This window comes from Ornithorhynchus anatinus, chromosome 11 (genome assembly GCF_004115215.2).
Source record: "Ornithorhynchus anatinus isolate Pmale09 chromosome 11, mOrnAna1.pri.v4, whole genome shotgun sequence".
Taxonomy (NCBI): Eukaryota; Metazoa; Chordata; class Mammalia; order Monotremata; family Ornithorhynchidae; genus Ornithorhynchus; species Ornithorhynchus anatinus.
In genome coordinates this window covers 51251810-51272001 of record NC_041738.1, presented here as the reverse complement: position 1 = coordinate 51272001, position 20192 = coordinate 51251810, and the positions used below count along the sequence as shown (strand labels likewise).

General features: G+C 48.6%; 1 protein-coding gene across 1 annotated transcript; it reads left to right on the top strand.

The window, feature by feature from the left end:
- The first annotated feature begins 14414 nt into the window (after window positions 1-14414).
- On the top strand, window positions 14415-20181 carry LOC114815199 (tryptase-like). Its single transcript, XM_039913633.1, has 7 exons — window positions 14415-14466; window positions 15752-15762; window positions 16239-16380; window positions 16842-17010; window positions 18182-18447; window positions 19521-19684; window positions 19918-20181. The coding sequence occupies exons 1-7, from the start codon at window positions 14415-14417 to the stop codon at window positions 20179-20181; spliced, it is 1068 nt and encodes a 355-aa protein (XP_039769567.1).
- Window positions 20182-20192: the final 11 nt, after the last annotated feature.

Here is a 20192-nt window from a genome sequence, read left to right as displayed (position 1 = left end):
ATGGGAGCACACAAGAGCTGCCTGTGTCCTTCCCTCCCAGCCACGCAAGGCTGGTGGGAATGAAGGAGACCACTGAATTCTCTGACAGAAGTCACCTGAGCAATGAGCCAGGTCTTTGGACCACCTTTCCTTTTCTTCTTTTCCTGTCCTTCATTGTGGGAATACACTACCGCGCTTCCGTTTCAGAGGGAGGTGAAAGGTCATCATTTATGCTCTTGTGCCCCAAGGCAGCTTTGGAAGGTCCCTGAAGAGGAAAACCTTCTCCAGAAGGAAAGAGGAGTCCCTAGCACCTGTCTCGGTGACTAGTGACAACTCCCTCTCTTGTTACTGTGTGCAGAGCACTGAACTAGATCCTTGGGAAAGTGCAACAACTAAGTAGAAGAGAGGGTATCTACTCACAAGGAACTTAGAGTTTAATGGCTTCTCATTTTGGAATATCACAGAATGAACTCTCTGGAGGAGTCCTACTCCAAAATCATTCTTAAAAAAGGCCAGGCTAAGCAGGCGGGGTTGAAGCAGATGAAAGGAGCTGCAGCGAGTCAGCAAGGAGAGCGATGGGTGACAGTAAAGTGGCTTCTTAGTGCTTCCCGGAGCTCACCCGGTCCAGACATGCATTGACTGTCAAGGATTTTCCAGGCTTCCCATGATCTAAGCAGAGACTGAAGCTCCATCCTTAGAATGCCAGGAAGTCTAGTTTTGTTCCGCAAGGTGTCGATGACTCCCTATCTGCAGGTTCACGTGCCACGTGGCCACTCTCCACTCTGAGTGACTACACATCCATCCCTGAGATTGCGTGATACTTTAGGTTTTAATTTAGAGTTCTATCAATCCTGAGGTCAGGCTGCACTGCCGGATACACAGCCTAACCCTGCCTAACTTGAGTCCTAGCCCAAACCTAACCCAGCCCAGCCTAAGCTCCAGAACCACCCTCATCCTGAGACTTCCGAACTCCCTACGGGGACTCCCTAAAGCCTCCCCTCCTCCAGAGAAGCAACATAGCATAGTGGATAAAGCACTGTCCTGGGAGTCAGAAGGTCATGGATTCTAATCCTGGCTCCGCCACTTGTCTGCTGGGTGACCTTGGGCAAGTTACTTCATTTCTCTGGACCTCAGTTACCTCATCTGTAAAATGGACATTGAGATTGAGTCCCACATGGGACAGGGACCGTGTCCAACCTGATTTGTTTGTATCCACCTCAGTACTTAGTATAATGCCTGGCACATAATAAGTGCTTAACAAATACTACAAGTATTATTATTGTTACTATTATCCAACCCCTAATATACCATCCCTGCACTGATCACTTGACCCGCCCCCTGCCTGGGACCAGCCTTAACCTGAAGTAACACCTCCCTCAGTCCATCAGTAATTCAATAATATTTGTTGAGAACTAATTGGGTGTGCAGAGCACTCTATTAAGTGCTTGGGAAAGGACATTACAATAGAGTTGGTAGACAAGATCCCTGCCCTCAAGGAGTTTACATCACATTCCTGTCCCACTTACCCCTCCCCCTGATTCAAGACCCCTCCTGCTCAGCCATCCCCTCATCACAGACATGCATTCCCCCCTACCTATATCTCTCCCGGCATATGTGCGCTCACAGACATATACACTCATACAAGTAGCAGCAACATCATCTCTTTGCTGTCTCCCTGAGGCAGAGCAGAGCAGGGCCAGGGAACCCCCAGTTGTCCCTGATTTGGCAATGCCAAGCTGGACAGGGGCAGCTGAGCATCCCTAGGCCATCCCTGAAAGTAGGGAAACAAGGGAGGAAAAAAATAGGTAGAGGAGAAAGCACAGAGCTGGAAACTTGAGGATGGGAATTCTAGTCCCGGCCTCTGCACTAGAATTTGTGCCTCTTTGTACCTCAGTTTCCTTATCTGTAAAACAGGGCTAATAAGAATCAGTGTGGCCTAATGATGTCAGTCGATCATATTTACTGAGTCCTTACTGTGCACAGATCACTGTACTAAGCTGTTGGGAGAGTACAATATAACACCATAACAGGCACATTCCCTATTCACAGTGAGCTTAAAGTCTAGATGGAGAGACAGACATTAATATAAATGAATAAATTTACAGATATGCACATAAGTACTGTGGAACACTCTAATTTCAGCTCCACCACTTGTTTGCTGTGTGACCTTGGGCAAATCACTTAACTTCTCTGGGTCTCAGTTACCTCATTTATAAAATGGGGATAAAGACCATGAGCCCCATGTGGGACATGGACTGTGTCCAACCTGATTATCTTGTGTCTACCCCAGCGCTTAGAACAGTGCCGGGCACATAGTAAGGACTTGACAGATATCATTAAAAATATAATACATTTTTTTAAAATGGCATCTTCTCCCTCTCTTAGACGTTGTGAGGAAAACAATAAATAATATGAAAGTGTTTTCGAAAAATAAAAGCACTCAACAAATTCAGAGATGAAAGAGAGAGAGAACTAGGTTCCCTCCCTCCCCTATGGGCAACCTTCCACCTGTGCTCAGTCCCAGCTGGGCATTGCCAAATCAGGGACAACTGGGGGTTCCCTGGTCCTGCTCTGCTCTGCCTCAGGGAGACAGAAAAGAGATGACAATGAGAGACAGGGCACCACAAAGTCAAAGAGCTATTTTTCAGTGTCCTGGAGTCTTCTAGATTGCAAACTTCTTGTGGTCAGGGAACATCAATCAGTTAATCAATCGATTATATTTACTGAGCACTTACTGTGTGCAGAACACTGTACTAAGTACTTGGAGAGTAGAGTATAACAATATAACAGAGTTGGTAGACACATTCCCTGCTCACAAAGAGCTTACCGTCTAGAGAGGGAGATAGACATCATTATAAATAAATAAATTACAGATATGTAATAAGTGCTGTGGGGTTGGGGGTGTTGAGAGAGCAAATCCAAGAGAAAGGGTGACAGAAGGGGGTGGGAGTATGGGAAATGAGGGCTTAGTCAGGGAAGGCCTCTTGGACGAGATGGGCCTTCACTAAGATTTTGAAGGTGGGGAGGATATGAAGAGGGAGGGCATACTAGGCCAGAGGCAGGATGTGGGCCAGAGATTGACGGCAAGATAGACGAGATTGAGATATAGTGAGTAGGTTGGCCATGGAGGAGCCAAGTGTGCAGGCTGGGTGGTAGTAGGAGAGCAGCGAGGTAAGATAGCAGGGGGAAGGTGATTGAGTGATTTAAAGCTAATGTTAAGGAGTTTCTGTTTGATGTGGAGGTGAATGGGCAACCACTAGGTGTTCTCAAGGAGTGGGGAAATGTGAACTGAATGTTTTTGTAGGAAAATGATCCAGACAGCAGAGTGAAGTATGGACTGGAGTCTATCACTCTTTCAAATTGTACTCTCCCAAGCTCTTAGTAAAGTGCTCTGCACACGGTAAGTGTTCAGTAAGTACCACTGATTGATTGTTTTTCAAATCCCTGGGCTTGCTTTCTTCTTTGGACCTTCTGGGGGGCCCTACTTTGAAACTTCTCCCTCTGCATGAGAAGGAGGAGGAACACTGGGGCTGAATTCCCCTGGAGCCCTTCTTCTCCTGAGTCCCCAAATCCCATTGTAGGGTGTTATACCATGACATCACATTCAGAGGAGCAGTGTCATCTAGTTGAAAGATCATGGGAGTGGGAGATGGGCCTATGCTTTAATGGGTCTATGTTCTAATCTCAGCTCTGTCCTTGTCTGCTGGGTGGCCCTGGGCAAATCCTTTAACTTCTCTGCACCTCAGTTTCCTCAACAGTAAAATGGGGATTAAATCCTACTCCCTCCTACTTAGACTTAGACTTTGGACCGAGGCTGTGTCCAAACCGAAGGAGGGTGAGCAGTGGGGCTGGGATGTAATACAGTGCTTCTCACATAGTAAGTGCTTGACGAGTCCCATAATTATTTATTATTTTTATTATTATTCAACCTTTGGCCTAGATAACTGAAGCCTCTGATCTGTGAGGTTTTTCTATGTCAAAAGGTCAGTCTGACCTCTCACCAACCTATAGCAAGGTGTTTCCTCCAAGCATATTGCTCATGGGTATTCCCCCTGCCCGGAATGCCCTCCCTCTTCCTCTGCCAAACCACATCCTGCTCTACCGCAAAATTCCACCAAAGCCCATGGAAGCTTCGGTGGCTTTCCCAGCTGAAGCACCCACTCTGGAGTCTTTAACTTCTTCAGATGCCCCCCTCGCGTTTCTGTAAAGACAGTATAGAAGTTTTGGGGCCAGCTTCAGTCGATAAACAAGAGGGCTTCTCCCCGGGGCCTCTGTCAGAGGCTGAGTTCTAAGAGAGGAGCAGAACTGGAGCTTCCAATCCACAGTTGAGGGTGGGCTTCCTGAGCCAGGGAATGGGAATTGTGCTTGGACCTTAGCGGCAGTATGACTGGGTTTGGATTGGAGGGTCAGAGGCTGTGGGGTGAAAGAGAACTAGCATTATGTGGTGGGAGGTGGGGGGGGGGGGGGTGGCAGGTGGCAAGATGGCAGAAGGGCCTCTCTCCAAAATGGCAGAGGTGAACGCTACGTGTCCCTGGGCCCCTGTCTAAGATGATGCAGGAAAAAAGTGAAGTGCTAGGCAAGTGGAAGTCAGGGTCTCAAAGCCAAGTTGCCTAAACTCACTTCAGCCTGACATCAATCAATCAGTGGTATTTACTGAGTGCTTACTGTGTGCAGAGCAGTGTACTATGTGTTTGGGAGACTATAGTAAAATAGAGTTGGAAAGCATGATCTCTGCCCACAACAAGCTTACATCTAGTGGAGGAGACATCATAAAGATATTTACCACTGAAGTGGTTGAAATCAATATTTGTGTTCATATGTGTACACGAATGCTAAGGATGGATATAATTTCCTAAGTGCTAGAGTTGGCTGAGGGGGGTATAAAGCTAAGGATTCTGGGAGAGTGGGGTGGCAGCAGGGGTGGTGTGACCAGAGAGTTTTGAGACCTTCTGTAGATAGACATCCTTAAAATGTTTTTAATCAAACACTGCAGCATAACCTAATGATGACATAAGAACAGAAGGGAGTAGTGAAGAATAGTAATAAGTATTTTTCTGGTATTTGTTAAGCACTTACTATGTGCCAGACACTGTTCTAAGACTAGTGTAGATACAAGGTAATCAGTTGGACACAGTCCATGTCCCACTTGGGGCTCACAGTCTTCATCCCCATTTTACAGATGAGGTAACTAAGGCACAGAGAAGCAAAGTGGCTTGCTCAAGGAGACACAGCAGACAAGTGGCAGAGCCGGTATTAGAACTCAGGTCCTTCTGATTCCCTGTGCTCTATCCATTAAGCCACACTGCTTCCCCCAAATATAATAATAATAATATTACTGAGAACAGTGATTGGAAATGTGGACAGAGCCCCTGCAAGGACTGGGGGAGCAGCCATTTCCTGGGGTTTGACTTCCAGGTTGAGCTGTCCCCACCCTGCTAATTTATGACTCTCTTTCAGGTGCCATGCACAGGATTCTGCTCCCAGAATCCACAAGAGTCAGTTCAGAAACTCCAAGCCATGCTACCCAATGCCAGCTCCCTCCTACTCTCCTTCCTCCTGCTGTTTCTGGATGAGCTCTCCAGACTTCACACCCAGGGAAGGGCAAGAGGAAGGGTGAGGAATGGAGGAGTTGGCTTTGCTCCCTTCTTCCCTCCTCCTCCTAATCATCTCTCACACTTCTTCTCAACCCTTTTTCCTCAGATGCCCAAGGGGTTCAGCTGCAGGCAGATTGGACTTCCTCCACTCGGCAGGTTTGTTGGGGCAGGGCCGACCCCTGGATTCTCAGATTCCTGGATGGGGTGGGGTTGGGCAAGAGGAAAGTTGGGAAGGAGGTGCCCTTTGTCAGAGACTGATTTCCTGGAGAGTAGCAGATCTGGAGCTGCCAACTCGCAGTTGGGGGTGGGCTTCCGGAGCCAGGGAATGGGAATTGGGTTTGGCCCCTGGAGGCAGGACACCTGGGTTTGAATTGGAGGGTTGAGAGTTGAGGTGGGGTGGGAAGAGAGAACCATCATGGGGCAGGGGAGGAGGCTCAAGGTTTTGAAGGAAAAAAAAGTAAGAGAAGCAAGTAGGTGGGGGGGCAAAGGTTTGCAGTTCCTTCAGTAGGTCTCGCCTCAGCAGGAGCTGGGAAGATTTAATTTCAGAATGGTCTTACATCTCTGAAGGGCTTGTCTCCAAAGGATAGAAACCTGTTGTTCTCATGGTCCTCTGGAGAGTACCTCGCAGCAAGAAAGATAGAGAGTAGACTCAGAAAGATCCTCCCTGTCAAGGTTGGGGAGGCAAGATAAAGGGCAACTGAGGAGGCTAAGGGAATCTATTTCACCAAGATTCTTCCTTTTTCCTGCACAGAAAGTCCCCCCAACCTCTTTAAGCTGGAGGAAGGGACACTCTCTTAGAGGGGAGAAGGGAGAGAGGAACAAGAGGAAGAGAGTTAAAAGTAGGAAGGGGAGAGGAAGAAGGATGCTTAGTACAGTGTTTTGCAAATAAGTAAGTGCTTAGTAAATATGAGTGAATTAATGAATGAATGAAGGAGAGGAAGGAGGAGGAATTCAGGAAGAGAAGTAGGAAGAACTCCCTTGGCCTTTGCCTTTCAGATCCAGAGAGAATCCTTCCACTGGAAATTGATATGGTTCTGATCCACAGTGTTTCCTCAATATCGAGGAGGCCCAGGACTGTGGCTAATGGATATGGAGTGACTATCAGGGCAGAAGAAAATCAGAGACCCCTCCCTTGGCCTGGTTATTGCCATCATGGTTATCCTTTCTCATCTCTCCCAGATATTCACCCCTGGTTAGGAATCCCCACCTCCCAGCAAGGGGCTGGGGAGGAGTGCAGAACACCTAGGTGTTGAGAGAGGAAGTCATCTCTTTTTGGCTCCCCTTTCCCTTCTTCCCCCTACCTCTGTCTTCCTACCTGGCCCCACTTCTCCCACCTCAGACCCTGCGAGGGGGGCTAAAATGGTGGGGTCAAAAGGGTCATACAGAGTAGTCTTCAGAGGCACACAGGGTGGGAGCAGAAGGGGGGAAAGAATGAAGCTGCAGGGATAGGGAAGAGAAGAAAACCGGATGGCCTAATGGAAAAAGCCCAGGCCTGGGAGTCCAAGGGCCTGGATTCTAATCCTGGTTCTGCCAGTTGCCTGATGTGTGAACTTGGGTAAATCATTTAAATTCTCTGTGCCTCAGTTTCCTCAAGTGTAAAATGGAGCTTCAATACCTGTTCTCCCTCCTCCTTACACACAGTCCCAAGCGGGACAGGGACTGAGTCTGACCTGATTAAATTATATCTACCCCAGTGGTTAGAAGAGTGCTTGACACATAGTAACTGCTTAACAAATTCCAGTATTATTAATGAATTAAGCAGAAGTCTGGGGACTATGGACTGGATTTCTGTTTTTTCCATCTACCTATCTTTCTGTTTCCCTCTAGCTCTCTTTGCCTTTCTTCTCCTGCCTCCCTCAGTGTCTGTGTGTGTGTGTGTGTATGTCAGTCAGCCAATCGTATTTATTGAGCAGTTACTGTGTGCAGAGCACTGTAGTAAATGCTTGGGAGAATACAGTATAATAATAGACAGACACATTCCCTGCCCACAATGAGCTTACAGTCTAGAGGATGTGTGTGTGAGTGTGTGTGATGCCATCTACAATCTCTTCCACTACTTTTCAGCCCCTATATCAGTGTCCTTTACCTCCATAGAGATTTCTAGACTCTGGACTCTCTCCACCTATCTACACCCTTCCTGGATTCCCTCCCACAGTGCAGAAGTCCACGCCCTCTCACTGAGCTCAACTCCCTCCCCATCCGGCCTCACCCTTTGTCTCCCAACACTCCCAACCCCACTTCTGCAGCTTCTCACTCATGCAGCTGAGTGTTGTGAGCAGAAAGCCAGTTCCAGGCTTTTTTCTGCTACTTCAAGTTACTCTCTCATCCTGTCATTCAAAGGTGTTTATTGAGCAATTACTATGTGAAGAACACTGTACCGAACATTTGGGCGAGTACATTCCAGTTGGTCTAATTGATCCCTGCCCTCTACAGCTTCCATTCTGTTCTTTCTCCAACTCAGCAACAGCACAGCCTCTCCCTCCCTCCTGGTCTCCCTCAACCAGAGCAACTATTCCCTCCATGATTTTAGCACCTGAGCCACCACCTCCTCCTTCCCTAAGCCCCGAGGACTTTGCTAAATGGACCTTCCCATGAAAACCTCCCCAAAGCCAATCTCACCTCTTCTCTGGTTTCTTGTCCCCAATTATGGGAAAAGTTAATGCTCTATTTGAATGAACAAGTAATAATAATTGTGATATTAAATGCTTACTATGTGCTAAGCACTGGGAAAGATACAAGGTAATCAGTTCAGACACAGTCTCTGGCCCAAAAGAGAAAGAAGGAGAATAGAATTTTATACCCATTTTTCAAAGAGCAGCTAAATGACTTGTCCAAGATCCCACAGAAGGCAAGTAGCTAGGTTTAGAACTCAGGTCCCTGACTTTCAGATTCGTGCTCTTTCCACTGGGTCATGCCACTTCTCCGATGAATGAAAGAATACCCTGCCTCTGTCTCTCTGCCAGCCTCCATCTCTGTCCTTCTCTCCCTTTCCTGCCTTTGCCTCTGCTCCGTGCCACTCTATCACAGCCTTAGCCCAAAAGGCTAGAAGCTGGGACTCTGGAATACCGTGACCCCACCATTCGTAACACCTGCTTAAGCCCTAATGGAAACAAAAGGAAACTTCGGAATGAGTGTGTGCAGGGCCTGGGCCATCTGGGGCTCTGAGAGGCCAGACAGCAGGGTTGGAGTTGGTTGGAGTTTGTTCCAACCTAAGGTTTCTGACTTTTTGTTCCCTGTCTGGGACACTCACCCTCACTAGTTGAAGCACACAGCAGGGGTCAGAACTTACTCCTGGTTGATGAGGGAGCCACTGGAGAGGTGCTTCCAGGTCTGATGGTACATCAACTGCAGGCTGACCAGCCAAGACCGCTCCCCTCATCAGGCCACACAAAGAGAGGTGAAGTGATTTGTCTAAAGATGCTCACCAGATAAGAGCAGAGCTCTCCTCTCTCCCAACTCCAGAGGACTGAGCTGACAGTTGTGGGAATTTATTCATTCAGTAGTATTTATTGAGTGCTTACTATGTGCAGAGCACTGTACTAAGCGCTTGGAATGTACAAATCAGTAACAAATAGAGACAGTCCCTGCCCTTTGACGGGCTTACAATAATTTAGAATGGGGAGGCTTCCTGGAGGAGGAATCTGATCTCAAAAGGACTCTGAAGAATGGGGAGACTTGTGGTCTGTCAGATATGAAGGGAAAAGAAGTTCAAGAGTTTTTTGTTTTATTTTCTTCTGATTTTTAAATGGTATTTCTGAAGCACTTACTACATGCAAAGCCCTACTGAGAGCTCACCTCCTCCAAGAGGCCTTCCCAGACTGAGCTTCCCTTTTTCCCTCTGCTCCCTCTGCTCCCTCTCTGCTCCCCCTTCGCCTCCCCTCAGCTAAGCCCCCTTTCCCCCCTTTCCCTCTGCTCCTCCTCCTCTCCCTTCCCCTCCCCTCAGCACTGTGCTGATTTGTATATATTTTTATTACCCCATTTATTTGTTAATGAGGTGTACATCCCCTTGATTCTATTTATCGTGATTAAGTTGTCTTGTTTTTGTCCATCTGTCACCCCCGATTAGACTGTAAGCCCATCAGTGGGCAGGGATGGTCTCTATCTGCTGCCGAATTGTACATTCCAAGCACTTAGTACAGTGCTCTGCACATAGTTAGCGTTCAATAAATATTATTGAATGAATGAACGAATGAACATAGTTAAGGGGAAGGGTGTGAGCAAGAGAGGTAAGAATGGGGCCGAGTAGATTAGCCTGAGAGGAACGAAGAGTGTGAGCTGGGTTGTAGTGGGAGAAGAGAGTGGGTAAACAGTAATACCAAGGGTCAGGAGTTTTTGCTAGATGCAGAAAAGAATGGGCAACCATTGGAGATTTTCGAGGAGTGGCCATAGTTTATCTGTTTACTTATATTGTGCTGTGACATTATAAAGTTTAGAGCAGGAGGAACTGCTGGGAAGGAATAATTTTGGGGTTGCTATACTTCCAAACATGCTTCCCTCCCAAACATCTGTCTCTCATTGCCCCCTGGTATCTTACAGTTCCCTGAATCCTTTGAACTACCAGGTCCAACTGGGAGAACAGATGCTCTCAATGACCCATTAAATTATTTGGGTAAACGTTAGTCAAGTCATCCTACAATCCGATTACCAGTGGGACAAAGTTGACTCCAGAAGGGACATCGCCCTGGTGCACCTGGAAAAGCCAGTTTCCTTCTCCAGCAAAATCCTCCTCGTCTGGCTCCCGGTTGCTCACGTCCAGGTGAACTCAGAAACCCGCTGCTGGACGGCAGAGTATCATGCCAAGGAGGAAGGAAGTAAGGAGAGGAAGCACAAGGACTCCTCAGAGTTGGGCTCATCTCCCCATTCCAGTCAGCTGTGCCCCCCACCCCAGAACCAACCACCAGTCTCCCCTTCACCCTCTTCTCCAGTGCCCATCTCCGATGTCCAGCAGGAGGTTGAGGTCCCTCTGATCGATGCCAAAACCTGCGACGCCTTCTACCACAGAGGCACAAACATCCCCACCAGTCAGAAAATCATCTAGGATGATATGATCTGCAAGGGCTTTCCCCAGGAACAGAAGGATTCCTACCAGAGGACCGTTCCTTCTGGGCTCCCATCCAGGCCCAGGGTCCTGCAGCTAACCCATCTCAGAAGCCTCCAGCTTCTTCTGAGTCCAATCCAGCAGCCCCTCTCACCCTCCACCTTAGTTTCCTTGAATCTGAACCAAGGGTTCAGTCACCCCTGATCCCAGGTCCCTGCAGACTAGATCCCAGGGTCCCATCCCCTTCAACCACCTTCCAACCTAGGACCTTTCACCCATTCCCTGAGGCCTGAGAATTTCCAGAGCCCCCAGCTCTACTCTCTGGCAAAGGGAGTGGTGTCCACTCTCCCAACAAGAAGCACTGTGGCCTAGTGGAAAGATTCTGGGCCTGAGAGTCAGAAGACCTGGGTTCTAGTCCCAGCTCTACCAGTTGCCTGCTGTGTGACTTTGGGCAGATAACTTCACTTCTCTGTGCTTCCGTTGCCTCATCTGTAAAATGGGGATTCAATATCTGTTCTCCCTCCCCTTTAGACTGTGAGCCCCATGAAGGACATGGACTGTGCCTGACCTGATTATCTGTATCAAATCCAGCACTTAGTACAATGTTTAGCACCAAGTAAATGCTTAACAAATACAACCACTATTATTATTACTATTATCATTATTATTTTAACTCTGACTCAGTTTTCCCATCAGCATCCCCTATCTACCTATAGCAGAGTCAATACCTTATGAAGTCTGAGCCTCCCTGTCACCCCATTCCCTTGAGAAGACCAGGAATCCCCACAGCCCTACCACCTGATCTCCCCAGTTCCCTGTCAGACCCCTCCCTTTCTTTTGCCCAGGAAGACACAGGTGGGGCCCTAGTCTGTAACTCCAGAGGTACATGGATCCAGGCAGGCATGGTGATCTGGTGAGAAGGCCTGGATTCTGTCAACGCCCCATACTATGCCAAGTGGATCATATCAAAAGTCCCGGGCCTGAACTTCAAAAATTTCCCCATCCCAGGAGCCTCCCCACCTCTGGGTCCCTCCCCGATCACCCTTCCAGACCTGCTGCTGATCTTGGGTCTCATCACGACTATGTGAGAGACTCCAAGCTCCTTAATAATAATAATGATGGTATTTGTTAAGCACTTACTATGTACCAAGCACTGTTCTAAGCACTGGGGTAGATACAAGGTAGACAGGTTGCCCCGCGTGGGGCTCACAGTATTAATCCCCATTTTACAGATGAGGTGACTGAGACACAGAGAAGTTAACTGATTTGCCCAAAGTCACACAGCTGATAAGTGGTGGAGCTGGGATTAGAATCCATGACCTCTGACTCCCAAGCCCGTGCTCTTTCCACTAAGCCATGCTGCTTCTCCTTCTAATGCCTCCTCAATGCCCAGTGTTTCTGGACGACCTTCCCTCTGCCAGCGTGCACTACTTCTCCTTGAGTTCTTTTCCATCCTACAGCCCATGGTCCCTTGTCAAGGTGAACTTACCCAGTTGGCTACACCGACAAACTTCACCTCTCCTTCTAGACTGTAAGCTCTTTGTGGGCAGGGAGTGTGTCCGTTTATTGTTATATTGTACTCTCCCCTAGAGCCTAGTACAGTGCTGTGCACACAGTAAGCTCTCAGTAAATACAAATGACCGACTGACTGCCTCTCCAGCCCTCTGTGTGAGTTATTGGCCCAGGTCCAGTCCAGCTTTGGGCATGAATAATAATAATAATAATGCTGGTATTTGTTAAGCACTTACTATGTGCAGAGCACTGTTCTAAGCGCTGGGGTAGATACAGATGTTAAAAACAGCATTCTGAGCATAGCATCTCTTGATCTAAATGACTCTGTTTTTGTCTCAGTAAGTCCCCCATTTCAGGTGAGATGTAGATCACATTGCTATTTCCAAATTCCGGGGGACAGGAGATTGCTTCTTACCCAAAACAGATAAGGTCTGCTTGGACAGGAGATTGCTTCTTACCCAAAACAGATAAGGCCTGCTTGAAGATTCTCTTTTGTCACTGAAGAAAACACACTTGTCCGAGTTCTTTTGTGATTGGCTAGTTCTCCTGTATGTTGTAAATAAAGGCACAGCCAAACTGGAGAGGGGCGCCATTGTGTCACTTGTACCTCTCCAGAAGTGAATGGGCATTCGGTCATATGCCTCCCTTTTCTGATTTATCCAGCACTGTCTCTGCATGTTACTTTTCCTTGCTTGGGGGTCGAATCCTCACTGTTTTTTTAGTTCCATTCTCTTTTCAAGAACTCAGCGAAATCAGGTTGTCCCACGTGGGGCTCACAGTTATCCCCATTTTACAGATGAGGTAACTGAGGCACAGGGAAGTTAAGTGATTTGCCCAAAGTCACACAGCTAAGTGGCAGAGCCAGGATTCGAACCCATGACCTCTGACTCCCAAGCCCGGCCACTTTCCACTGAGCCACGATGCTTCTCATGAAGGCCCAGCCCAGGATGGGAGTGAGATTGGGAGACCCTTGGGCCTCCTGCTTCAGCCAGAGGGCAGTCTGTCAGTGAAACGGGGCCAGGAGTGGGGTCGGGGAGAAAAATCTGAGTTTGAGAAGATGGGTTGCTTTGGGCATGCAGAACTGGAAGCTGGAAAAGTCTCCTGGAAGACAGGAGATAGTCCGAGCTGGGAAGATAGTACAGGCCTGAGTCTGGGGGCTTGGGGAGTTGGGACAAGCTGTATTTTCAAGATTGAGATTGAAAAGAGGGACTTTTCCCAGTCAGAAAGGCTGTGGTGAGTGGAGAATTTGCAGAGCTTTGCAGAGGCAAGCCAAGGGTGTCAGAGACCTGTATCTACTGAGTGCTCCCACCTCTGTCCTCCTAGAAGGAAAAACTTCCAACAGCTCTGCTCCCTAGTGCTCGGGGGAATGGTGATTGCTAGAAAGAGGGAGGGGTCTTTCTCCTCATCTACACTGAGACCATCCCCAGCAGAAGTTTGCTTGTAGTTCCACCTCTCTGTCTCTGCTACTAATGAACCAAATAAACGTTGAGAACACTACGGATTTTACCTTTAAAATTCAAAGGCCTGGTCTACAGGACCTGAGAACACGAAGGGAGTTAGCCCCAATCTTCATCAGCTCAGTGTTGGATGGAGGGGGAAAGGAAGGGAGTTGTCAAGGTGAGAGTGCCTTCAATAAAGCTCTGAAGTGGGGGAGAGCCATTGTCTGTCTGATATGAGGAGGGAGGGCATTCCAGGTCAGAGGCAGAATGTGGGCAGAGGTCTGCAAGATAAAGGAGATTGAGGTATAGTGAGAAGATTAGCATTGGTAGGGGAGCTCTAAAGGAGATTGAGGAATAGGGAGAAGATTAGCACTGGTAGGGGAGCCCCCCTGGAGCTGGGGAAGTTATCTTCATGCCCTGGGGATTTTCTTAGCCCAAAGTCAAGATGGACTCCCTCCCTAACTCCCTCCACCAGCCTCTGAAGCAAATCCACCCCTCCCCTCAGGGTGTGGTTGGGAAGGGAGGGGTTCTGGCTGGGTTTCTTGGGTCTGGCCTTCTGGGAGGGAAGGAGAGGAGAGAGGAAGGGCCATTGGTCAGAGAGGCATGGGTCAAGGCCCCCAGGCCCATCAAGAAGGATGGGAGAAAGGGAGGTTGGAAGTCATCTCTGCCTTAGGTAACGAAGGCTGGAGTGGATGGGCGTAGGGTATGAGTCAGATGGAGAGGAACCGAGGATGGGGGAAACAACTCCGGCATATCAATTTATGATCCTTTCAGTCCCTCCCCATGGGTTGGGAGACATTCAAGGACTCTGACCCTGATGCAGGAAGGAGTCAGCTCAGAACACAGGGCACCATGACTCTCGCTGCTTGCTCCTTCCTGCTTCCCTCCATCCTGCTCTTTACAGGTGAGTCTCCTGAGGCCATCATTTGTAGTAAACATCAGGAGGGTTTGGGGGGGCACGGAATCAGTGAGTAAATCAATCAATCAAATGTATTTATTGAGTAGTTACAGTGTGCAGAGCACTGTACTAAGCACTTGGGAGGGAACAATATAACAGAGTTGGTAGACACATTCCCTGCCCACAACAAGCTTATGGTCTAGAATAGACCATTATGCAAGGGTGGAAGATTCTGATTTTTTTCTCGCTGTAGTATTTTACTCCATTTCTGTCCCTGTCCCTTATAAGGGTGCTTCAGACCTCCAAACCCTCTCCCTCTGTCCTAAACAGCAACTTTTCCATTTCTACTCCTTGGGGTCCAGGAATAGCATTTATTTGGCATCTGTTGTGGGCAGATGACAGAACTGAGTGTTTGGGACAGGTCAGTAGTCAGAAGGTGTGGTCCCTACCCATAAGGAGTTTACATGGCAGGGGAATTTAATATGTACAGAAGTATTACGAGTATTTAAGTGTATAATGGGATCAGGGCTACTAAGGTGTTAAGAGAGCCAATGGGAACCTGCATGGCCTAGTGGAAAGACCTTGGAACTGAGTGTGAGAGGACCTGGCTTCTAATCCCAGCTCTGCCACTTTTTTTTAATGGTATTTGTTAAGCGCTTAATATGTATTGAGTGTTGGGGTAGATATAAGATAATCAGGTAGGACACAGTCCCCATCTCACATATAGCTCACAGTCTTCATTCCTATTTTTCAGATGAGGTAGCTGAGGTGCAGAGAAGTGAAGTGACTTGTCCAAGGTCTCACAGCAGACAAGTGACAGAGCCAGGATTAGTCATTCAAACATAGCTATTCAGATCTTAATGGGTGCAGAGCACTGTACTAAGCGCTTTAGAAACCAGGTTCTCTGACTCCTAGGCTCTTTCCACTAGGCCACACTGCTTCCCTTGTCTTGTCTGCTGGGTGACTTTGGGCAAGTCACTTCACTTTTCTGTGCCTCAGTTGCCTCAACTGTAAAATGGGGATTAACATTATGAGTTCTATCTGGGACAGAGACTGTGTCCAATCTGATTATCTCATATTTACTCCCATACTTAGTACAGAGCCTGGCTGATAGTAAATACTTAACAAATTCTAAGAAAAAAATGAAATTGTCAGTGTTTCTCCCCACCTCAGGAGCTTATCCATTCCTATGGCCTTATCTCTAACCCCCTATGGAAGTGGCTCCCAAATCTGCCCCTCCAACCTCAACCCCTTATGTGCTACAAAATCTCACATTCCTCTAACCTCCCAGATATCACTCAGGTATCTCCCCCCCAACCCCCCCGGGAAGCCTCAAACACAAATTGATCTGGCTTCTGGTCCCCAGCTCTGCCACCTGCCTGCTGGGTGACCTTGGTCAGATCACCTAACTTTCCTGGACCTCACTTTCTTCACCCATGAAATGAGGTTTCAGTACCTGTTCTCCTATCCCCTTAGACTTTGAGGTCGAGGAGGGACAGGGAACTGTATCTAACCTGATTATCTTTGTACAGTGCTTTGTACAGTTCTCATCATCAAGTTGTCTAATGGCATCTGCAGTTACTCACATTCTTTTGACCCCAAATTCTGCAGATTCTCCCTCAACGATGTCTCCTGGGACCATCACTTCCTCTCTGCCCAAACAAACCCCTACCACTCCTCGAAAACTTTTAATGGTGACCCAACTCCCTCCACATCAAGCAGAAAGCCCCAATTACTGGCTTGGAGGTGTTCCACATTTTATATTCCGGTTCCTGCAGGTTACTTTCTGTCTTTTCCAGGTGTCCATGGGGATCTGCTGCCATCTGGTGAGTCTTGGAAAATTCTGGAAGAGCCAGGGGAAGGATGCTTTGGAGCGTCCAAGAGTGCAGGGCAGCAAACCAAAGAGATCTGGGGAAAGAGGTGGGGTCGGGGGGAGGAAGGCCCAGTTAGCATTAGGAGTAGTAACAGTAGTAATAATATTGATAATGAAAATAATGGCAATAATGCCAAGCACTGTTCCAAGCGCTGTGTTGACACAATTTAATCAGGTTGGACCCAGTCCCTGTCCCACATGGGGCTCAAGGTCTAAGTAGGAGGGAGAAGAACAGGTACTGAATCTCCATTTTACAGTTGAGGAAATTGAGGCACAGAGAAGTTAAGTGATATAGCCAGCAACTGGCAGAGCCAAGATTAGAACCCAGGTCCTCTGCCTCCCAGGCCCGTGTTCTTTCCACTAGGCCACGCTGCCTCTCATTGATGGGGAGGGGATGGATCTCTGGATTCCAGGCCATGGAAGGAAAGGAGAGTGGGAAGAAGAGCTACCGCCGGGACCAAGCGACATCCTCTGGATTCTCTCATCGCCCCTCCCCGTTTCTGTCCAGAGTGTGGCCGACCCCAACCTGTTCGTATTGTCGGGGGGCAGGAGGCTGAGGAGGGGCAGTGGCCTTGGCAGGTCAGCCTGCATTTTTGGACTGGGAAGTGGACTCACATATGTGGCGGTTCCCTCATCAACCATGAATGGGTGCTGACCGCCGCTCACTGCGTTAAAAAGTAAGTCCGGAATCCCTGGACTAGTAGGGCTGGACACATTTGGGGTTCGGATGGGAAGGGAAGGAAGCAGGTGTTTTTAAGAAGGGAGACGAGGCTGGCCAGAGTCCTTCTGTGCTGAGACAGCAGAATAAAAGGAGAATGTAGACCAAACTGGAAATATTCTAGCCTGTAAGCTTGTTGTGGGGAGGGAATGTGTCTACCAGCTCCATCATAGTGGACTCTCCCAAGTGCTTAGCACAGTGTTCTGCACTCATTGATTGATTGACTGAAACTTGCTAGGAGTTGGCAGCTCTAATCCCAATAACCCCTGGCTTTCATTTCCCAAACGCACTGATAAACACTGCGAAGGGAGCGAGGATGGTTCTGCCCATTTTACAGATGAGGAATTGGAGGGTTTAAGTGAATTATCCAAGGACGCCCCCTAGGCCAGTAGCAGAGCTGCTCTGATCCCAGTTTTCCCGACCTCAGCCATGGGTTCTCTCCACCTGGCCATCATCCACACCATTCCTCTCCCGCCACCCTTGGCATCGTTGTATTCACTACTCTCCCACTCCAACCCAGCCCGCCCACTTTGCTCCTCTAATGCCAACCTTTTCACTGTACCTCCATCTCGTCGATCTCACCGCCAACCTCTCACCCACATCCCGCCTCTGGCCTGGAACACCCTTCCTCCTCATATCTGACAGACAGTTGCTCTCCCTCCTTTCAGAGCCTTATTGAAGTCACATCTCCTCCAAGAGGCCTTCTCTAAGCCCTCTTTTCCTCTTCTCCCACTCCCTTCTGCGTCACCCTGTCTTGCACTCTTTATTCATCCCCCTCTTTCATCCCCACTGCACTTGTGTACATATCTGTGATTTTTTTATTTATATTAATGCCTATCTCCCCCTCCAGACTCTAAGCTCATTGTGGGCAGGGAATGTGTCCGTTTATTGTTACATTGTACTCCCCCAAGCACTTAGTACAGTGCTCTGTGCAAAGTCAGCGCTCAGTAAATACAATTGACTGACTGACTGCTGCCAGGGGAGAGAGTGACAGGGGCTAGGATGGAAAAATTGTGGCGTCAGTTGCCCTTGGAGCCAAGGATTCTGTGTCACAGGAGGGACTGTTCTACTGGTTTGAGATGCTCCTCCCTAGACACAGCCAACCCTGACCAAATCTCGTTTCTTTACAGTCCTGCAGACCCTTGGTCCTTGAAGATTCATCTGGGGGAAAGGCATTTATCAATATTCACCCAGGCCCTGGTGAAACAGATCATCATCCATCCCCAGTACGAGGAGACTAAAGTGGACTCCAGCGCAGATATCGCCCTGCTGCAGCTGACAACCCCAGTGCCCTACTCCCACACCATCCTCCCCATCTGCCTCCTGAATCAAGACGTCCAGCTGCCCTCGGGAGCCCGGTGCTGGGTAACCGGCTGGGGTGCTACGGTATCTGGAGGTGAGGGCACTGGACACTACTGTTGTTGCTCCTGGTCATTCAGCAGGAATTTCCCTTTTTCAGTCAGTCAGTTGTATATATTGAGCATTTACTGTGGGCAAAGCACTGAATTAAGAGCCTGGGAGAGTACAGTATAACAATATAACAGATACATTCCCTGATCACAACGAGCTTATGGTGTAGAGGGGGAGACAGACGAACGTAAATAAATGAACTACGGATAAGTACACGAGTGTTTCGAGGCAAGGAGAGGGGATGAATGAAGGGAGAAAGTTAGGGCAACTCAGAAGGGAGAGGGAGAAGAGGAAAGGAGGGCTTAGTCAGGGAAGGCTTCTTGAAGGAGAAGTCTCCTGGAGGTCTTTTGTTCCCCCCTACCCTAAGTGAGACAGGGACTGTGCCCAATCTGATTAGCTTGTATCTACCCCAGTGCTTAGTTCAGTGCCTAGCACATAGTAAGCACTTAATGAATACCAATAAAAAAAGCCAGCTGAATTAGCCCTGATAATATCGTCATTATAATATTTATTGTCTACTAGGTATCAAGCACTGTTCTAAGCACTGGGATCGATACAAGATAATCAAGTCATACTTAATCCCTGTTCCACATGGCACCCTCAGTCTAAGTAGGAGGGAGTAGAGAAGCAGCCTCACCTGAGCATGGCCCTGGGAGTCAGAGGACTTGGGTTCTAATCCTCGCTCTACCCTTTGTCTGCTGTGTGACCTTGGGTAAGTCCCTTCACTTCTCTGGGCCTCAGTTCCCTCATCTGCAAAATAGGGATTCAAGCCCTGTTCTCCCTCCTACTTAAACTATGAGCCCTGTGTGACCTGATTATTTTGTATCTACCCTGGTGCTTAGTACAGTAACTGGCACCAATACCACTAATATTACTGAATCCCCAATTGACATATGAAGAAACAGCAGCTCAGAGAGATTAAGTGACTTGCCCAAGGTCACATAGCAGACGAGCGACAGAGCCAGGATTAGAACCCAGGTCTTCTGACTCCCGGGACCATGCTCTGTCCACCAGGCCACAGCCCAAAGCCAGACGCAACCCTCCTTGTCTCCTCTCCAGGCCCCATATCTGATATCCTGCAGGAAGTTGAGGTCCCCCTGATCGACAGGGAGACCTGCGATGCCTTCTACCACCTGGGCACAGACATCCCGATCAGCCAGAAAAGGATCCAGGAAGACATGATCTGTGCTGGTTTTCCCCATGGGCAGAAAGATTCCTGCCAGGTGGGTGTCTCCCCTCTATCCCAGTTCGGAGGACTGTTTCCGCAGTTTCCTCAGCTACATCCATCACCAACTTCCCTCTTCTCCCCATCCCGGAATCTAGATTTCCATAGTGCCCAAGTCCTGATTCCCTTTCCCATCCCTCCCTCTTCCCTCAAGCAGAACCAGGAATCCCCACAGCCCCACCACCCGATCTCCCCAGTTCCCTGTCTGACTCTTCCCCGTTTCATTCCCAGGGAGACTCAGGTGGGCCTCTCGTCTGTAACTCCAACGGCATCTGGATGCAGGCAGGCGTGGTGAGCTGGGGAGAAGGCTGTGCCAAGCCCAACCGGCCTGGAGTCTATGCCAACGCCCCATACTACGCCAAGTGGATCGCATCCAAAGTCCCGGGACTGGCCTTTGGAAATTTCACCATTTCAGGAACCTCCTCACTCCTGTGTCCCTCCTGGATCACCCTCCTGGCCCTACTGCTGATACTGGGCCTTTTCAGTACCCTGTGAGCTGACCTCAT

Excerpts from the sequence above, each read along its gene's own strand:
- LOC114815199 (XM_039913633.1), top strand. The coding sequence starts at position 14,415 with ATGACTCTCGCTGCTTGCTCCTTCCTGCTTCCCTCCATCCTGCTCTTT. Across the intron at positions 16,381-16,841 it reads AAAGAGATCTGGGGAAAGAG|AGTGTGGCCGACCCCAACCT; the intron begins GTGGGGTCGGGG and ends GTTTCTGTCCAG. Across the intron at positions 19,685-19,917 it reads GGCAGAAAGATTCCTGCCAG|GGAGACTCAGGTGGGCCTCT; the intron begins GTGGGTGTCTCC and ends TTTCATTCCCAG.